This window comes from Engystomops pustulosus, chromosome 2, assembly GCF_040894005.1.
Source record: "Engystomops pustulosus chromosome 2, aEngPut4.maternal, whole genome shotgun sequence".
Classification (NCBI taxonomy): domain Eukaryota; kingdom Metazoa; phylum Chordata; class Amphibia; order Anura; family Leptodactylidae; genus Engystomops; species Engystomops pustulosus.
In genome coordinates, this window is record NC_092412.1 from 76,018,201 (window position 1) to 76,035,451 (window position 17,251).

The 17,251-nt window shown below is 40.5% G+C and overlaps 1 protein-coding gene across 3 annotated transcripts in view; it reads right to left on the reverse strand.

Moving 5' to 3' along the window:
• DIAPH3 (diaphanous related formin 3) overlaps positions 1-17,251 on the reverse strand; it is a 403,620-nt gene that overhangs the window by 378,818 nt on the left and 7,551 nt on the right. For 2 of the 3 annotated variants that reach the window (XM_072135307.1, XM_072135305.1), the window contains exon 2: positions 9,477-9,512. The exons of the other annotated variant lie outside the window; for it this stretch is intronic. In XM_072135307.1, coding sequence (XP_071991408.1) covers positions 9,477-9,512 — 36 coding nt within the window. The remainder of the gene's footprint in view (positions 1-9,476; positions 9,513-17,251) is intronic. 3 annotated transcript variants of the gene reach the window in all.

Here is a 17,251-nt window from a genome sequence, read left to right on the forward strand (position 1 = left end):
CTACAGTTTGATTCTTTTACATTTCATGATCCAAGTCCACTAGAAATGTAGATTGTACTTCCCTAATACTCAATGACAAGTCAGAGTAGCGGCCAGGCTATGTGTTGTCTCAATTTCTCCGGAAAGAAGTAAAAAGTCTCTCTGCATTTGTTAAAACAATGCATTCTCCCAAGATTTCAATTCTTTCTCTAGCCCTTGAGGGTTGGCTGTGTTATACTCAGAGTTCTTGCTCTCGCTCTTTCTTCAAATAGGAATGGACTCCAGAGCCATCTAATGGCAGAGTTGAATATATCTATGAACAAAAGTCAACAGCAGGACAAAGCCCTCCAGCACAGCTCTGCCGTATAGAAGATACTCACGGAAATAATAGTAAAATATATATAGTATTTGGTTTATTATTTCATTAGCCTACATATTATACTATTTAAGGATTACAGGATTACAGAGCGGAAAGAGTAAGGATACAATATTTTGATGCAGTGCTAGTAACATAAAAAACGCAGTGCTATATTATCTATCTTTTTAAGGTAAATGTTGGTCACATACAGTATTACAAACACCTGGTTCAGGCTTGTGGTGCCACTGAAGTGTTCTCTTTCCTTCATTTTAATTTTCTAGCTAAAGTTACTTATCACTATCCTCCTCCGATCCATACCACAACAATTTAGATGCTTCGTCATCTCCAGAAATTCTGTTCTTAGTTATTTAAAGGGGTATTCCCATCTGGGCATTTACATTTAGTTAAATTCATTTGCCATATGTAAACATTTCTTCAATTGGATGTTAATAAAAAAAAAATGTTCCTGTGTGAAGATAATTTCTTATAAATAAAGTCATGTTGTCCCTTAGAAACGAGATAGCTTCCTCGGATATGACCACGTCACACTCTGGCAGCGGTGGCCAGACTTGCGCTATAGAGTCCTGCCGGACCACCAGGATTCAGCAATCATTACCACAGGATGGATGTGCGACATGTAGTAACTCCCGGTGCAATCCCTCCAGCAGAGGTGGTCGTATCCGAGGAAGCCATCTCATTTCTAAGGGACAGTATGACTACATTTATGAGAAATTATCTTCACACAGGAACATTTTTTTTAATAACATCTAATTGAAGAAATGTTTATATATGGCAGATTTATGAAACGGAATGTGAATCCCCAGACGAGAATACCCCTTTAAAGTACATTTCCCAATAGCAAAGTGTCAGACAAATGAAGGTTCTGGGCTATTTCTAGCTAATGATTCCTGTCCCCAGACTGCCACTGCCTTTGTCCTGATATAGGGGATTCAAGGGAGAAAACCACTCGTAGTAGTGTCCCAACGCCACATTGGTTAAATGACATAGTGCCTGCTGCTCATATATGTACTTCGGACCCATTGTAGTTTTGCCCTCATCAGCGTCAATTTTTAGCACAATCCCAGTCCCCTGCCAGTTATTGTATTTAAAAAAAAAAAAAAAACAGGTTTTACATTTGACCCCTGGCAGTGGCTATAGAGGAGCAGTACCCCCTTCCTCAGGAAACTGCTCCTCCGTGGGTTCTTTTTAAATATAACATGCCCATCAGGTCCGCACAGGAGCAAGAATGCCTGACGCGGTCATTGAGTTGATGACAGCGGGTGGAGCACCTCTCGATGACGTCGGCAGGGGTCTGCAACAGTGTCGTTAAGTCGGGTGATGGGCACTTTATATATTTGAAAGGACATACAGAGGAGTAGTTTCCCGAGGATGGGGAGGAAACCACTCCTCTATAGCCACTCCCAGAGGACGAATGGCCTAGTCACAAAGCACATGGCATTGAAAGGTACTATATAACTTTTATTAAGTAAAACCTATTTTTATACAAAAACTCATTGGCAGGGTCTATACTATGCTGTATGGGCTCTGGGGGGTGCTAAAAAGGGGCCTCATGGTGAGAGGTTCCCCTTAATATGTTATGTATGACTACTGTTTCCTTGGTGGTTCACAAGACGGAGCTTCCTGAGCACTTTTCCTCAGCTTGGACTTTGGTACTTAAACCTGGTGGTATTTACTGTCAGTAAGCTTTACTTCCCATTAAAATATATACCAGGTGACCTCCACCTAAGCATTCACCCAACGTACAGCACCCGCCTTCACCACTGGTCAATACTGTAAAATAGCTTAACTGTAAAAAGATGACCGTTTTGCGTCATCTTCCAAATTTAAAGGGGCTCTCCTATAATGCACACTTTTACCTTATTCACATTAACAGAAGACCCTAAAAGCCCAATGTGAACTGAGCCGTTGTGTACGAGCATCAATTTTGTGATCTGTCGGGTTGCAGCTATGGGAATCTGACATTTGTAATCTCTTGCAAAGGATTTGCCATGCATTGCCAAGCATAAAATCTATGGTGAACAGAATTTCAACAGAATATATATAGTCTCATCTGATTACGTTATTACTCTTTAAGGTCTTGTTTTGTTTATGTACCCCATAATCTGTGCAACACTGCGGGATATGATGGCTCTATATAAAAAAAGCTTTATTATTATTATTATAAGGAGGATAACACTTCCTAACATATATAGTGTATAAAAAGCCATCTAAATCGGTTTATCTTCTATATTGTGCCTGCAAATCTGCTTAAAAAGAATATCATCATTTCTTTCTAATATTTAACCCTGAAATAATGCAATCCACAATCTCACAATTAGCACTGAGCAGGCTCCAAGAACATGTGCATAAAACAATCATTTACAGCTCCAACATTCCTTGGAGATGCTTGAAACATGTTGGCGTGAAAGAATCTGCAGATCGATCCACACAGTACAAGGGAAGGCTCTTGTTAACTGGGTGAGAAGGCTGGGACTGTGCACCTACTCGATTGCCCGAGGTGCCGCTCCTAACACACAGGCCTGCTTTCCATAATTGACACGAGCTGCGACTTCCCTCTCTACAAGGGAATAGAAAAGCTTGACTGCTCATCTGTGAGCCTCTGATTGGTCTCCACATCCGTATGATCCAAATGGCTGCAGTGAGAGTATGTGGAGATCCCACAGCGAGCTCAGGAAACCGGTGTGTGAGGAAAATCAATACATACATTCTAAGTGTACTAAAGGCAGTGCTGGGAGCGGATACGAGGAGCAGCGAAGGATCTGCATCGGCGTACAGCAATCATCATAAATAATGGCCATTACTTTTGAGCTTTTTAATATTCACCCGGGAGAGAGGACGATGCAGGTAGAATCATTCTATATGAGCTTCCAAGTACTGTACAGCAAAGGAGAAATTGTCTACACCAGTATAACACAGACTCCCTTCATCTCTGATCCATTCCCATTACAGATCAGTCAAAAAAGCAGGATATCATTACAGTCAGTCCCCAACTCCCAGCACAATAACAGCTCGTCTACAGAGGATCCTATCAGTATTTACTGTCAACACAGGCTGTTTTATTCATGATGGTATTTATCCTCTTATTGTATTACAGCATGGCACACTTTACAATTTCAAAGGCAAAATCACACTCGTGCCAGGATCACTGAAGTCTATGCCCTCCGTATTAACAGAAGCTGACCTCTGCCCACCACAATGCCAACACAAGGGCCCCGAAAACAAAATCTCAAGTGTTCTGCTAAACAGAATTTAGATTACAAACAACTAAGAAATCTGAGAAATGCAAAGAAATAGAACCTCTTCATTATAGTAAAACATTTAAATTTTAAGGACAAAAAAAATTTAAAAGGACATCTATCATCAGGATGAAGGATTATAAACCAAGCACACTGTAATACTGGAGTGTGCCCCCTCTGGTGGGGTTCGCTCTTCTTTAAGCTTCCTATGCCCTTGAATTTAAGAAAAAAAATAAGGAAATCCACCATTTGTTTTTATGCATTGTGAACCAAACATGACAGTGAAAATGGTGAAAAACCGCATTTGCGCCATTTTCTTGTGTGCTTGGATATTACGTCTTTTACTGAGCGCCCCAAATGACAGTTCTACTTTATTCTTTGGGTCGGTACGATTAAGGGGATACAAAATTTGTATAGGTTTTATAATGTTTTCATACATTTAAAAAATTAAAACCTCCTGTACAAAATTATTTTTTTGGATTTTGCCAACTTCTGGCGCTAATAACTGTTTTATACTTTGGTGTACAGAGCTGTGGGTGGTGTCATTTTTTGCGAAAATTTGATACTATTTTCAATTATATGATTTTTAGGACTGTACGACCTTTTGATCATAACTTTTTATAGATTTTTTTATATTTTTCAAAATGGCAAAATAGTGCCATTTTCGACTTTGGGCGCTATTTTCCGTTACGGGGTTAAACACATTGAAAAACAGTTATCATATTTTGATAGATCGAAAATTTTCGGACGCGTCGATACTTAATGTGTTTATGATTTTTACTGTTTATTTATATTTATGTCAGTTCTAGGGAAAGGGGTTGATTTGAAATTTTAGGGGTTTTTATTATTATTATTTTTATTTTTTTAATTTCTATTTTTACTATTTTTCAGACTCCCTAGGGTACTTTAACCCTAGGTTGTCTGATCGATCCTATCATATACTGCCATACTACAGTATGGCAGTATATGGGGATTTTCCTCCTCATTCATTACAATGTGCTATCAGCACATTGTAATGAAGGGGTTAAAACGAAATAGCCTTGGGTCTTCGGAAAACCCGTGGCTACCATGGAGACGGATTGCCACCCCCCGATGACCTCACGGGGAGCGGCAATCCCAGGTAAGATGGCGGCGCCCATGCGCCGCTATCTTTTTGAGGCTGCCGGCACTTTGCCGACAGCCATCGCTGTGAAAACACCCGCGATCGGTGATAGCAATATGCAGCAAAGACTTACCGGCTATGGAGTGGGCTCAGCCTGTGAGCCCTCTCCATGCAGCGCGACCCGACCGCCGCTGTGAATACACGGCGGGTGGTCGCGTACTGGTTAAAATTTTGCTCCCGTTAGCAGAAAAATGCTGATGACATGCACTGTAATGAAGAATTAAAATGCTACTGGCCCTTTAATCAGTCCGTTAATTTCCTCCGCGCGGTCCGTTGCAGAGCATACAAAGGACAGAAGATGGCCACTGGGCAGGTCATGTGATCACCACTACGTTTGGCTGTAGTCGGTTGGTTGCAGTGCATCCAGTATGGCCAGTGTTTTTGGTGACGGCAGTTACACATAATTACTATGGTAACAGAGCAAGAAAACCTGTTAGATCACCACTGGGAGCAGAGCATAAGAGGGAGGAGGAGTTATTGAGAACTAAAGGATCATGGGACTTGTAGTTTGCAGTGGCAGCCATCTTGGTGATAACTTTAGAGAGGCCATAAAATTCTGTAGATTAAAATCAAACTATTAAAGCTCCATTTTGTGACTAATGACATTGTGTTTTGTTACATTCATTTATTTATAGCATTATGAGTTTTTGTATCAGACGTTCACATTCCCAGAATACCCCTTTAAGCCTTACAAAAGAGGCTTTGATGGTTTTAGAGGTTTACATTTTCAGACTGGGTAAAAAAAGTATAAATTCTAGTGTGGAAAAGCTTTTTATTATAATGAAGCCGTAGAGTGCCCACCAATTCAGATTGTGTCGCTGTGGGATGGCATAAGGATGCAACAGTCACTCAGTATAAGGAAACACTTGCACCTCCATGAACCCTTATGGCAGCTGCCACTACCTTTCACGGACACACCATTTTCACAGATGTACCTAATGCATAGCTCCAGAAACGTCAACAACAGCTCTAATCTACCAGTTAGGGTGACATCTCTTCTGCACTGCCTTCAGACCATTACATTACAGAACCTCAGCCAAAACCACGACCAGGGCCCAAATTGTCCCAAAGTGTAAATCTACTCTCCATTCAATTTCCCTCTGTAGGCTCCATTCCTTGGTTTGGCATGCAGACACGAGTACAAATAAATAACCAGAATAATGTGGTGCCACAGATCAAAGCAACAAGAATTTGTTCACAGAACTCAATTGCGGACAGCCATAAACGTGAGCGCGAGATACTCGACCAAACATTGGTTATACATAGCACACAGACTTTTATTGTGATTCTAACCAATAACACATTCCACTTCTCTACTCTGACTAACATTCTCTTTATCATTTACCAAAACCCAAATCTTAACTACCTCAGCAAAGAGCCCCCGCTGTCACTTTGCTTCCCCCTCTGGAAGCTGCACAGTAGTCTCTCTCTTGCCTTTAGTGTGTGTGCCTCTTAATATCTAAGCTCAGGTCACATAGATTGCTTTAAAAAAAATAGAACTATAGAGTCAATGCTCTTTAACGCCAAAAGGCTCACAACAATGGTAGTCAAGATAAATATGTATCAATCTTTATATTATATAGTATATGATTGGGCAATTAACTGAATAAATTCAATTCATTTATCCATTCATGATTCTGAATAGGGGCAGGGAATGGCATCACAGCTGGAAGCTCCTTCCTCCAGCTCAGAGATGCCACCCATTCCCTCAGAGATGCCACCCATTCCCTCAGAGATGCCACCCATAAAAAAGGAGGGACATAGATAAATAAGTGGGCAATAAAGTAAGATGTGTGTGAAACATAGGTGGAATGGGGCAGAGAGAAATTGAAACATACATAAAAGGGAAGAAACCTACCGTATTTTTCAGACGCACCATCAATAAATGCCTGCTAGGTTCATATATAAGGTGCACCGGCTTACAAGGCGCAACTGATTACAAGGATGAATGACCAGCAGGTGGCAGACCTGTGCACAGCTCAAGGCAGTTACAGTTCCACGCAAACGTGTCTCCAGTGCACAGAGCTCAGACCTCAGAGGTGTGGGCTGGTAGGGCTTAATGTTGCAAGGGTTATGCTGCAGGGGTTAAGCCGTCTCCCTCTGCCCCTTCTCTTTCCCTCCTCAGACAGGGTGTTAGTCGTGTTAGGTTACCTGTGGCTCCCTCTCTTTCCCCTGTTACAGGGCTGGAAGGTATAGGGGCAAAATTGCTTACTTAGGTTGCCAATGAGGATTGCCGTGTGGTCGGCACTATGGCGCGTTGGCGGAACGGCCGTCCCTGTAGGGACGCATCGGCGGCTCCAGTTTCTGTGCTAGGGGAGGGCAGAATGGGCACAGTGTTGGTCGCCGTGCCAGAGCACTTCAGGAGCAAGTGTGGGGTAGTATGACCGGTGTACAGTGTGGGCTCGTGCAGAATATTGCTGGCTCGGAGCTCTTAAACACTTTTAAATGTTATACAGTACGTGTTGTCTGTAAGTACGGTTCATATATAAGGCGCACTGATCTATGAGAAAATCAAAGGATTTTTTGGCAGCCTCATAGTCCGAAAAATACGGTAGATGGAGTGTAAATAGAAAAATTATTTTCTTTTAAAATTGCCTAGCCCTAATAATGCAGACGTTTCAATGTACCCTCTCCCCCCAAATGAGAAAATCTCTCATCTAATAGGATGCATCTCAAATCTGTGGCAACTAGAAGGGAATGTAAATTTTAACCGTAAGTTAGCGTTTAACTTACTAGGGGAAATTATTATAGTAAAGCTCTGTAGGCTCACTATGCTCCCCTCTCCCAGCTAAGCTCTGATATCTACTTTTTAGAAAAGTCAGAAGCAGATGGGCAAAAAACAAAAAAACTACTGAAATCATATCATTAACAATAGAAAAACTAGTGTAGAATAATTAGGAAATAGCCCCAATTTGTTTATCTATATACTGTATATAGCCTCAATCCGCTACACTGCATTCATACCCATTTGTGGAAACTCTAGAGGACAAAACAGATGAATAATTTATTCTATTTCTGTATAGAGAAACCACCCTTCATCAGCATCATTATTGTAATAGAAATTCATATTGTTTAACTCTGCAGGACACCCCATCAGCATACTGCTACGCTAACACATTTGTTCCATTAATGGAGACAAGCAATAATTCAGCTCCCATCAGCCGTTCCAAGAGTAGAATAGTAGTACAACAAACACACACGAGGAATCCCAACAGCCTCCAAAAGGTGATATGAACAATAAAACCTGAAACGCATCAAATTACAGAAGCAATCCTGAGGTTCAATAATTCAGACATGCAAAATCATTATGTCATTAGGCTAATCTCAAAGAGAGCACAGGCAGACCTTTATAGGAAGAAAACACTGCATTATTTGCTTCAGCTTGGAAATCAATTACCTTTCTACCTCTTTTTGTGAGGCAGACATACATTTTAATGAAGGAGAAATTGCAGAATAAGAGCTGCATTCTTTGACATGATTTCAATGACCTTCACCATTGTACTTGATGACCAGAGGCACCGAATCAATTACCCAAAACTGTGGAAATGTGACCGTAACCTTTCACTCTGCTACCATGTCAACTATGTCCTGAATAAAAACTTTATCATTTATCAAGATTTCCCATTATGTAAAAGCAGAAAAGTACGAAATGTACAAACAGTACAATACAGCTGAAATGTTCATTTCTATACAAAATAAATATATTACCACAAATTGTTCTCGTGTTATGAAGCCATGTTCACAAGACAGAATTTAACATCCTTTATGTGCTAGAATCTGCTTTTCAATGCACGTGAATGGATGCAGTCATGGAATCTATTATGTGTAGCTCCACTGCCCCCTGCCTGGTCAATAATCATCACATTGGCAATCTGGGTTGTGCGGGCAAAACAAAACATTGGGTCCACTTATCTCTACCCAACATCCCCACTAACTACTTAAAGAGGTATTCCCATCTATTCTGGATATATCCACAGAATAAGTCATGAATAGATGATAGATGTGGGTCCGCCCACACCACTGACCACTCATCCGCAGCCCCCTCCATTCAACTGTATGGGAGAGCCATCTAGAGCCGAGACTATACATTTGCTCCAATAGATATAAATGGTGAATGGACATGCGCTGCACCATCTCCATCAGCCCCTCTGCAGGAAGGTGGTCCGCAGACCTTCATTCCCAAGACACATTCCTGTGGATATGTCGTGAATAGATAAGATGGGAATACCTCTAAGAACTAGTCGATGTCTTGAAGAGCTGTTCAAAGCCCTATAACATCTTACAAAAATGAGAGGATGTGTAAAACACCACGGAGGCATAAAGTAGACATTCAGTGAATGTTATTTTTTTTTGCTATTATGACTATGTGTGGAAAAAGTAGAACATTTTGAATTTCGAAAATCGAGAATTTTTACATACCACCAAAATTTTTCAACTCACATGAAGTACAAAGTGTCACAAGTAAACAATTTCAAAATCACTTGGATATGTTTAAGTGTTTCAATGTTATAACTATTTATAGTGACACAGGGAAGATTCGAAAAAATGGGGCGTGTCAGGAAGGTGAAAAGGGGCATTGGCAGTAAGGGGTTAAGGACATTATCTTAATAAAACCAGCACTCATATTATAAAGTAAGGGTTTAGATAACATGCAGGCTTTTACAGGACACACCAGCATGCACAGGTTAGTATTTTTCAGAAAAATACATTACATTCTTACCACATCATCAGTCAAGTTTCTTAGTTTGTTTATTTGCTGCATGAAAAAAGGAGAAAAAAAATGTAAACATGAATATAATTGCATTATGCTTGAAACATGCATAGAGTAGTCTACCAAACTAGTGCCGAACAGAACAAGGCATAGAAAAACAAATCATACCGTTACAGCACTGCTGACAAAACACCTTTTTATACGCGCACACATCCACGCACACATCCACGCACACATCCACGCACACATCCACGCACACATCCACGCACACATCCACGCACACATCCACGCACACATCCACGCACACATCCACGCAGTTAGAAGAAATGCTTCTTCACACTAATTTCCAGAAAACTACAGATGCTGTATAATAGGTCCTAAAGGGGAAGAATTACCACGAGGACAAGTTTCTTACATGTGCTCAGGATAAAAAAACAAATTCTCGAATTCACTGTTATTAACAAAACTACAGCATTTCACAATCCAACCGGTCTCTGTCAGTCCGGGTGTACATAATTTCAGTTTCCCCTAGAAACAACCTTGTAACTTCTGACTTTAGGGCCGGGCCGTGTTCTTGGATTTGTGTGCTGAGATTTCGGTCTTTTTCTGTTTTGTGCCTGTAGCCCCGCCCCCTTCAGTCCTGCATGGAGCTCAGGCACTAACTTCCTGCCAGCAAACATATCATGGTGAGGAATGAGAAGATGCAAACTCCAGGCAGATAAGTGATCTTTGGAAGGGGGAAGCAGGCACATATCTTTGAGAACAGAGATTTATAAGCATGTAATAAGCATCTCATGCATCTCTGATCTGTCTCATCTCTCACTTTCTATGTGTCAGTGTGTGTTAGTACAATGTCAAACGCTAAATAAAAGTGTACACACCTGCATCCTGATAATCTAACCAAACTGTCACCCCACAGAACTAGAGGGATCATAATGTGTCTGCTTAGAGAGCACCCTGAGATTTTGCACTGACCATCACTGAGTGATAGGAGCAAAAAAAAAAAAAAGCAATAAAACTGAGTAAAGCGATAAAGTAAGGGATTAAAGTGATCTTTATTGTGTAAACATCACGAGGGGATTAGAATTTGAGAATTTTCCTTAGTGGGAAAACCCCTTTAAGTAAAACAGGTCACCGTGGGACATAAACATACAGTCCGCAATACTGCTATAACAGCACTTTGGTAAGTATGGAATCCGTTTTTTTTTTAACTTTTCCATAAAGATTCTATATAACAATCACCAGTAAAACTACAGACCACACAATCCAAAGAAAGAAAATAGAACAATATTATAAAATATAAGAAGGTAGAGTTATTATTGGAGCAGATACACTAATATAAATCAGTGTGACAAAAATGACACAATAGATATTTTTAATAGCACAGACCGCAGATATTTTATCTCTCATGCATACGGATAAATCACGTATTCAAACAGCTTCAGCTCCCGCTGTAACTTATGGATGTTGTCATGTGCAATGCATTTTAACATCTTGGAAAATTTATGAACCATTAAATCATTCACATCAGATGTCTCTGTGACAAGTATTCAATTTGTGCTTTGACAGTAGTTTCCAGGATATTTGCTTTTTTTCCCCCATGCTTTTAATTTATGTCACACAATATCTAAGTTACGTTGTATCAGCGTCTTTCTAACATGTGGGTTTCATTACATTATATTAACATAGTGTAACAGGGTGGTCCCACCCAGGGAAGTATGCTGTTAGCTCAGCAAATCATTTAAGAGGGAACATTGTGCTAAAAAAGGCAGGATAATGTTATAGAGCAGGAGGCACAGAGAAGACCTGTACAGGAGAGGTTCAAGTACAAGTCTGGTTTGAAAAGATAATGTCTGCTATAGGGAATACATATTTCCCCAACAGAACACTCTGCAGGGATCAAGACTCCTAGGACTGATATAATATAGGACTAGGAAACTAGGGGTACTAAGGAACAGCAGCACAACCGGGAGGCTGCAACTTCCAGAAATACATACAATATATACTTCTAAAAATTATAATCACAGAGCAGGACTTCAAGCTTGACTTCTAGGCGTAGAAACAGCAGAATAAAATACAAGTTATACCAGAGATCTTCCCATATGCTATATAACAGTGGTGGCAAACCTATGGCACTGGTGCCAGAGGCGGCACTCTGAGCACTCTCTGTGGGCACCCAGGCCATCACCCCAGCATGAAGTTCACCAGACAGAACTCCAAGAAGCTTCCTGCAGAATCTACCTACATTGATAGGGGAATTTGCCCTCCTCCTTTCAACTGTGTTGGTGTCTTTAGGAGGCTGAAAGTCTGAAAGTTGTCAAAGAACAAGGAGAAATACATTACTGCTTAAATTGCTGTGCTGGCACTTTGCTATAAATAGGTGGCTTTTGGTTAAAGTTTGGGCACTCAGGCTCTAAAAGGTTAGCCATCACTGCTATATAACAATCTGCTCCGCTTCTCCTGCTCTATAACAAGCTGCCACACATATCAAGCAGGACAAGGTACAATTTACAAAGTAACACATTTCTAAACTACAATTTAAAAAGTAGAGGCCTCTTCTGCTGATCAAAATAAATTTCACTTCTTATGGCCCAACAGACCAACTGATTTAGCGGGAAGAGTTGAGTCAGGTCACCCATTTTCTCTGCATTCGAATATTAGGGTAAGCGGATCATCCGCTGTCACTATCTCTACGCTCTGGTCCATGGAGAGTACAGAGCAGGGGATTACTGTCTAGGATAGTTACCCGTCATCCCAGCACATGGGAAACAGACGCGTTCTCTTGCTGTGTCCTGATTGGATTAGTTTTCACGAAAGCATTTATCATGGAGGGGCAGCGCTTGCCATGTCATGGCTCTCTAGTTGTATCTGTGGCTGGGCCTAATATTGCAGATCACTGCAGCTCAATCCCATTCAAGGGAAAGCGAATGAGCTACAATACCAGACACAGCCACTACAAATCATTTGGGCAGATTTATCTATTTAAAACCCAATTCTGTCGTTATTCACACCCGAAAAGAGTTATCAAGGGATATGCATTTAGAAATTTTATAACAAAAGGGTGCGGCCTCCAAAAGGAGTTACGTCTTGGCAGGAAGAACTCAGTCAACCAAAAATTGTGCAAATAATAATACAACTACCCAAACGATAAAATATACCAAAATTTAAGCGATAATATTTGAAAAAGAAGTCAATGTATTAAAGTGATTAAAATACCCATGGTCCTATATGACGCGTTTCAGGTCCTCGACCCTTTATCAAATTCAGCACAAATAATAGACTTTATGTATATATCACCTATCACCAAACATTATCACCCAAGTCGCCGTCCACGGTGTCTCCATTTTTTTGTACTTTTGGTCTTCATTGATTGACAAGAGAGAGTTATGCTACACTAGTGTTATAATCTATCATCAGACAGTGAAAAATCTGGTGCATGACGAGACTCGTCTAATGGCTTATTTACACATCCAATTTTTTTCTCACTATGCCATCCATGAAAATAACGATAAAATAAGAGCAGGTATGCTATGTTTTTTTAAATTTCAGTTTTTTCCCCAACACTTCCGTGGTCAATCGAAAAGATTTTTTCAGCTGTCCCATTTTGTTTGGGGATCAATGATAAAATGATAAAAAGTCTGTGGGGCACATTTACTAAAAACAGTGCAGTCTACACTAAAAGTAGTGTCCTGTGTAGTGTACAGAGGGCGCCAGATTCATGATTTCTGGCGCCCCCAGAGTGCACCAACTTTTTTTTTGGTGCATCTTCAATACAATTCTGTCGGACTTTGCATGATAAATGTGTCACATGATCTGACTGTGACCAGAACGCCCATTTCAATTACAAAATTTGTGACACAAAAGGGTCAAGTGCGACACATATGTAGCGCGGACACATCATAAATAAATGTGCAAGCAGTTTGCACATGAAAGAGCGTCTATTTTGTACACCGGTCTACTTTGGGACACTTTTGACATATCCGCCCCACTGCATGAAACCGCATTTGCCAGACCGCCTGGCACATTCATTCAGATAATTATAGAGCAGTGATGGCAAACCTTTTAGAAACCGAGTGCCCAAACTACAACCAAAACCCACGTATTTTTCGCAAAGTGCCAATGCGACAATTTAAGCAGTAACTTATCACTCTTGCTCTGTCACAGGTTTAAATTGTAAAGGCACCTTAGGACACCAATACAGTAGAAAGAAGGAGAGGAACTTATCATTGTAGCTTCCTTCTAGGGTCCTGGACTGCCTGGGACTGTAAGAGGCCTTGAGTCCTGTCTGGCGAACCCTGCCCTGGGGTGATGGCAAGGGTGCCATGCCATAGGTTCGCCATCATTGTTATAGGGCTTGCAGGATATTAAAATCCAGGACCAAAAAAAAAAAAAAAAAAAAAAAGTGTGGGAAAGTATATTTTCTAAATATGATGTTTTACTAGACACCTTACACAAGTGCTTCCTTTAGAGTGTGGCGTTTTTGGGGATGCCAAAAAAACAAACAAAAAAAAACAACAAGGCAGAAAAACTTAGAATTAATGTCCTTACATTTGGGCCTTGCAGGAAAAATAAAGTCAAACATAAAATACAAACAGGTCATTCCCCGTCACTGGGTACGAGAGGAGTGTAAAGTAGTAGACAAAAATGGGGCTTAACGGGTGCGCTAGTAACCAATACTAATACTATGAAATAGAAGAACTGATATTTATTTATATGTAGACAAAAAAGAAACATTGGTAAAGCGTTTCGGGGATAGTACCCTTCGTCACAACAAACTGGGTATGAGAGAGGAGTCACATATGCCCCATGGAGGAGCTCACTGCGGGGGTTGAGTAGATGACAGGAAAGTTTGTTGAGCTATAGAAGCCCTCGTTCCTTTTTAAAGGTACCCCGAAGTATAATATATTATTCAACTAAAGATTGGATCTTTTTGTGATTTATATGTTGTTCAGGTACTTGTCTGTGTCAACCCCCTCTCCTGAATGTGTGTGTCCCACTTTTTCCTCTGTTCCACTCTTTTTTCCTTTCTCTTATCACCTGTTCTTGTTATCCAATTACCGCTTTCATAAAATGTGGGTCTATTAAAGCCATGTGGGCCAATACCAAATCTCCTGTATGGACAAAGTACAATGGTAAGGGCTTCATAATCTGCGGTTTAGCTCGGCATATGGCCTCCACCCTTGCCAATTGATAATTTGATCTACTTCGACATTCCTTACCATTTCGAGGGCCACCAATAGGTGACTACAATGATTGCAAGCAATATTTTTAACCCATGGCTTCAGTAATGATAACTTATGCATAACAGGTTTCTACAATTTCTGTTTAATCCTCAGGCTTTATGTTACGCATGAATCGATATTTGTACATTAAGTATCCACAAATTTCACAGAGTGGACTTTCCGCTACTGCACTAGGATATGTCTTTAACGTCTATTTACTGCACGGTCCCGCGTGACCTTCTCTTTAGTGTTTTGTACATGCTAATTACTTCCTGTTTAAAGAGAACCCATCAGGCAAATTAAGCCCCTAAACTAAATATATTTTCATAAACTGCCATTAGAAAGCATTGCCACTATCCCTTCATTGTCCCTCTACATGCCTGTAAACCTAAGCAATGAGGTCCTAAAGCTGTATGCAAATGACCTGCGAGATGTCCAATGAGCCATTAGCATTTTAAAGCTGTTCAGCTTATTCATGAGTGGGAGGCACAGCCACACCCCCAGTGCTTGACTGACAGCCTGTATAATGATGTGAGCCTGTATAATGATGTGCTTCCTGGTGCTGGCGGCCCCTGCAGCCTGTGTGTCTATAGGAGAGATACAACAGCTCCAGGCAGCCATGTTATAGCAGAACATGTCAGGTACTTGTGTAGCTGATGTCTGTGTCTCACACATGTGTATTAGGAGGGAGAACATGTCAGCAGATACAGCACAGACACTAGCAATGCTTTACTATACATTACAATAAGAGGGGTGACATCACTGCCTCTGACCACGTGACAAGCCTCATTTACATAATAAAGAATAGATGATTTTATAATGATTAATGTATGAATTGACTAGATAAAGGCTGGGGTGGATCCTTGTGAGCTGCTCCAACAGGTAGTGGTGACAGATATAGCTACAGAGACCTGATGACAGGCGTCCTTTATCTGTATATGTTCTTATAGGTTGTTATATTGGAAAAATATGTAAAAATATTTTGAATATAATATGAAAACAGGACAACTAAAGCTGTAGAGCAGGGTCTTTCTAAAGTTATAGGTGCGGCAAAACTTTCCTTTACTTCGCTCTGTGACGACTGTGGTAGGTGAGATAGCGGTGCAGGGGGAGTATGTAAGAATTAATCCCTTCATTGAAGCTTTAATAGAATAAAATGAGCAGGCAGCGGCACATACAGTTCTCAGCAGTGTCTTAAGTTGACCAAGTAAACAAAGAGTAGATTACCCACTGCTTATCTATTTCACACAGCCCTGCATAGACATTTGTTACTAAACGCTATAAGAAACCTTATTAAAGATAATTACATTTAAGTGAGACGCTGCAATTGCCACACAGCAGTATTCCATAGGCATAAACAAGTTATAAGAGGTGTTAATTTGTAATAAACATAAAAAAGCAATTTTAAATTCAATTTATTTAGCAATGAATAAAGATAATTCAATCTCAGGACACCATTTTTTACCTCCAAATAAGATATATTACAACCTTGCAGGCTTTAAATTGCTTTATATGGTAGTGCATGTTTCATAATCTAGGTTTCCAGTCTGGACATGGCCTCATCTCTACACTAGATAGGAGTGAATATTTTATCCATGCTTTTTACATATATCATTAGTATGTTCCCAAATAGCTTCAAGGGAAACCAGATAGAAGCGTCCTATATCGAATTTCATTAAGGTCCTAGAGGGTTTTTCTTCTTGCTTTATACACACAATTAGACCAGGACTTATTGTAACTGATTCATGTGGGTTTTTTTTTTTTATAAGGAATGTGTCATTTTTGAGTCTATTTTATTTTTTACTTTATTGCTTTAAAATGATTTTCATATTTTTTTTTAAACTTATTTTACGTTATACAGACTTGATGCTCGCTGGTTCAATTCCAAGATACTGCAGTGCAATACTAACGTATTATAGTGCAGTGTAAACTGTGAGCATGCAGACTTGGAAGGAGTTTGGCAGCAGAACACATTGGTCAGCCCCAGGCACGCGTCAGAACTTGTGGCTGTCCTGAAGAGGATTGGATCCCCCAGTAAGAAGCATGTGATTCAGATCCCATGGGGGATGCTTGACCAGTGTGCTAGGGGTTAACATCCGATATCGAAGACAGCTGCAATGCACCCACTGCTACTGGCACCAGCCTCACTCTTAAAGCCAGTGCCAAATGCTGGATGTAATAGTACGTCTGGTTTCGGGAGGTAGTTCATGGCCACCTGCTGATCCACTGCCATCACGATTAGTGGGTGCAATAAACACAAAAGGGCATATATTAGCAGGAGGCGGAGCAATCTGCATGCTCTGGTAGACATCCACATCCTCCCATTCCCGAGAGCTAGTGAGGTCACCTTGTTCTCAGGCTATATTCCGTGGTAGATCGCTAAAAGATCAATGACGCATGTAGGAGATATCCCGATAGCAGGGTGACGTCATCTCCACTATTTAAATTATCTGAAAGCTTAGATAGACTTTAAAGGCATATTCCCAAGAAGAAAAGATAATTAAATATACTCAGGATAACAAAATAACAGACTCATTCAATGTTACTAATAAAAATACAGCA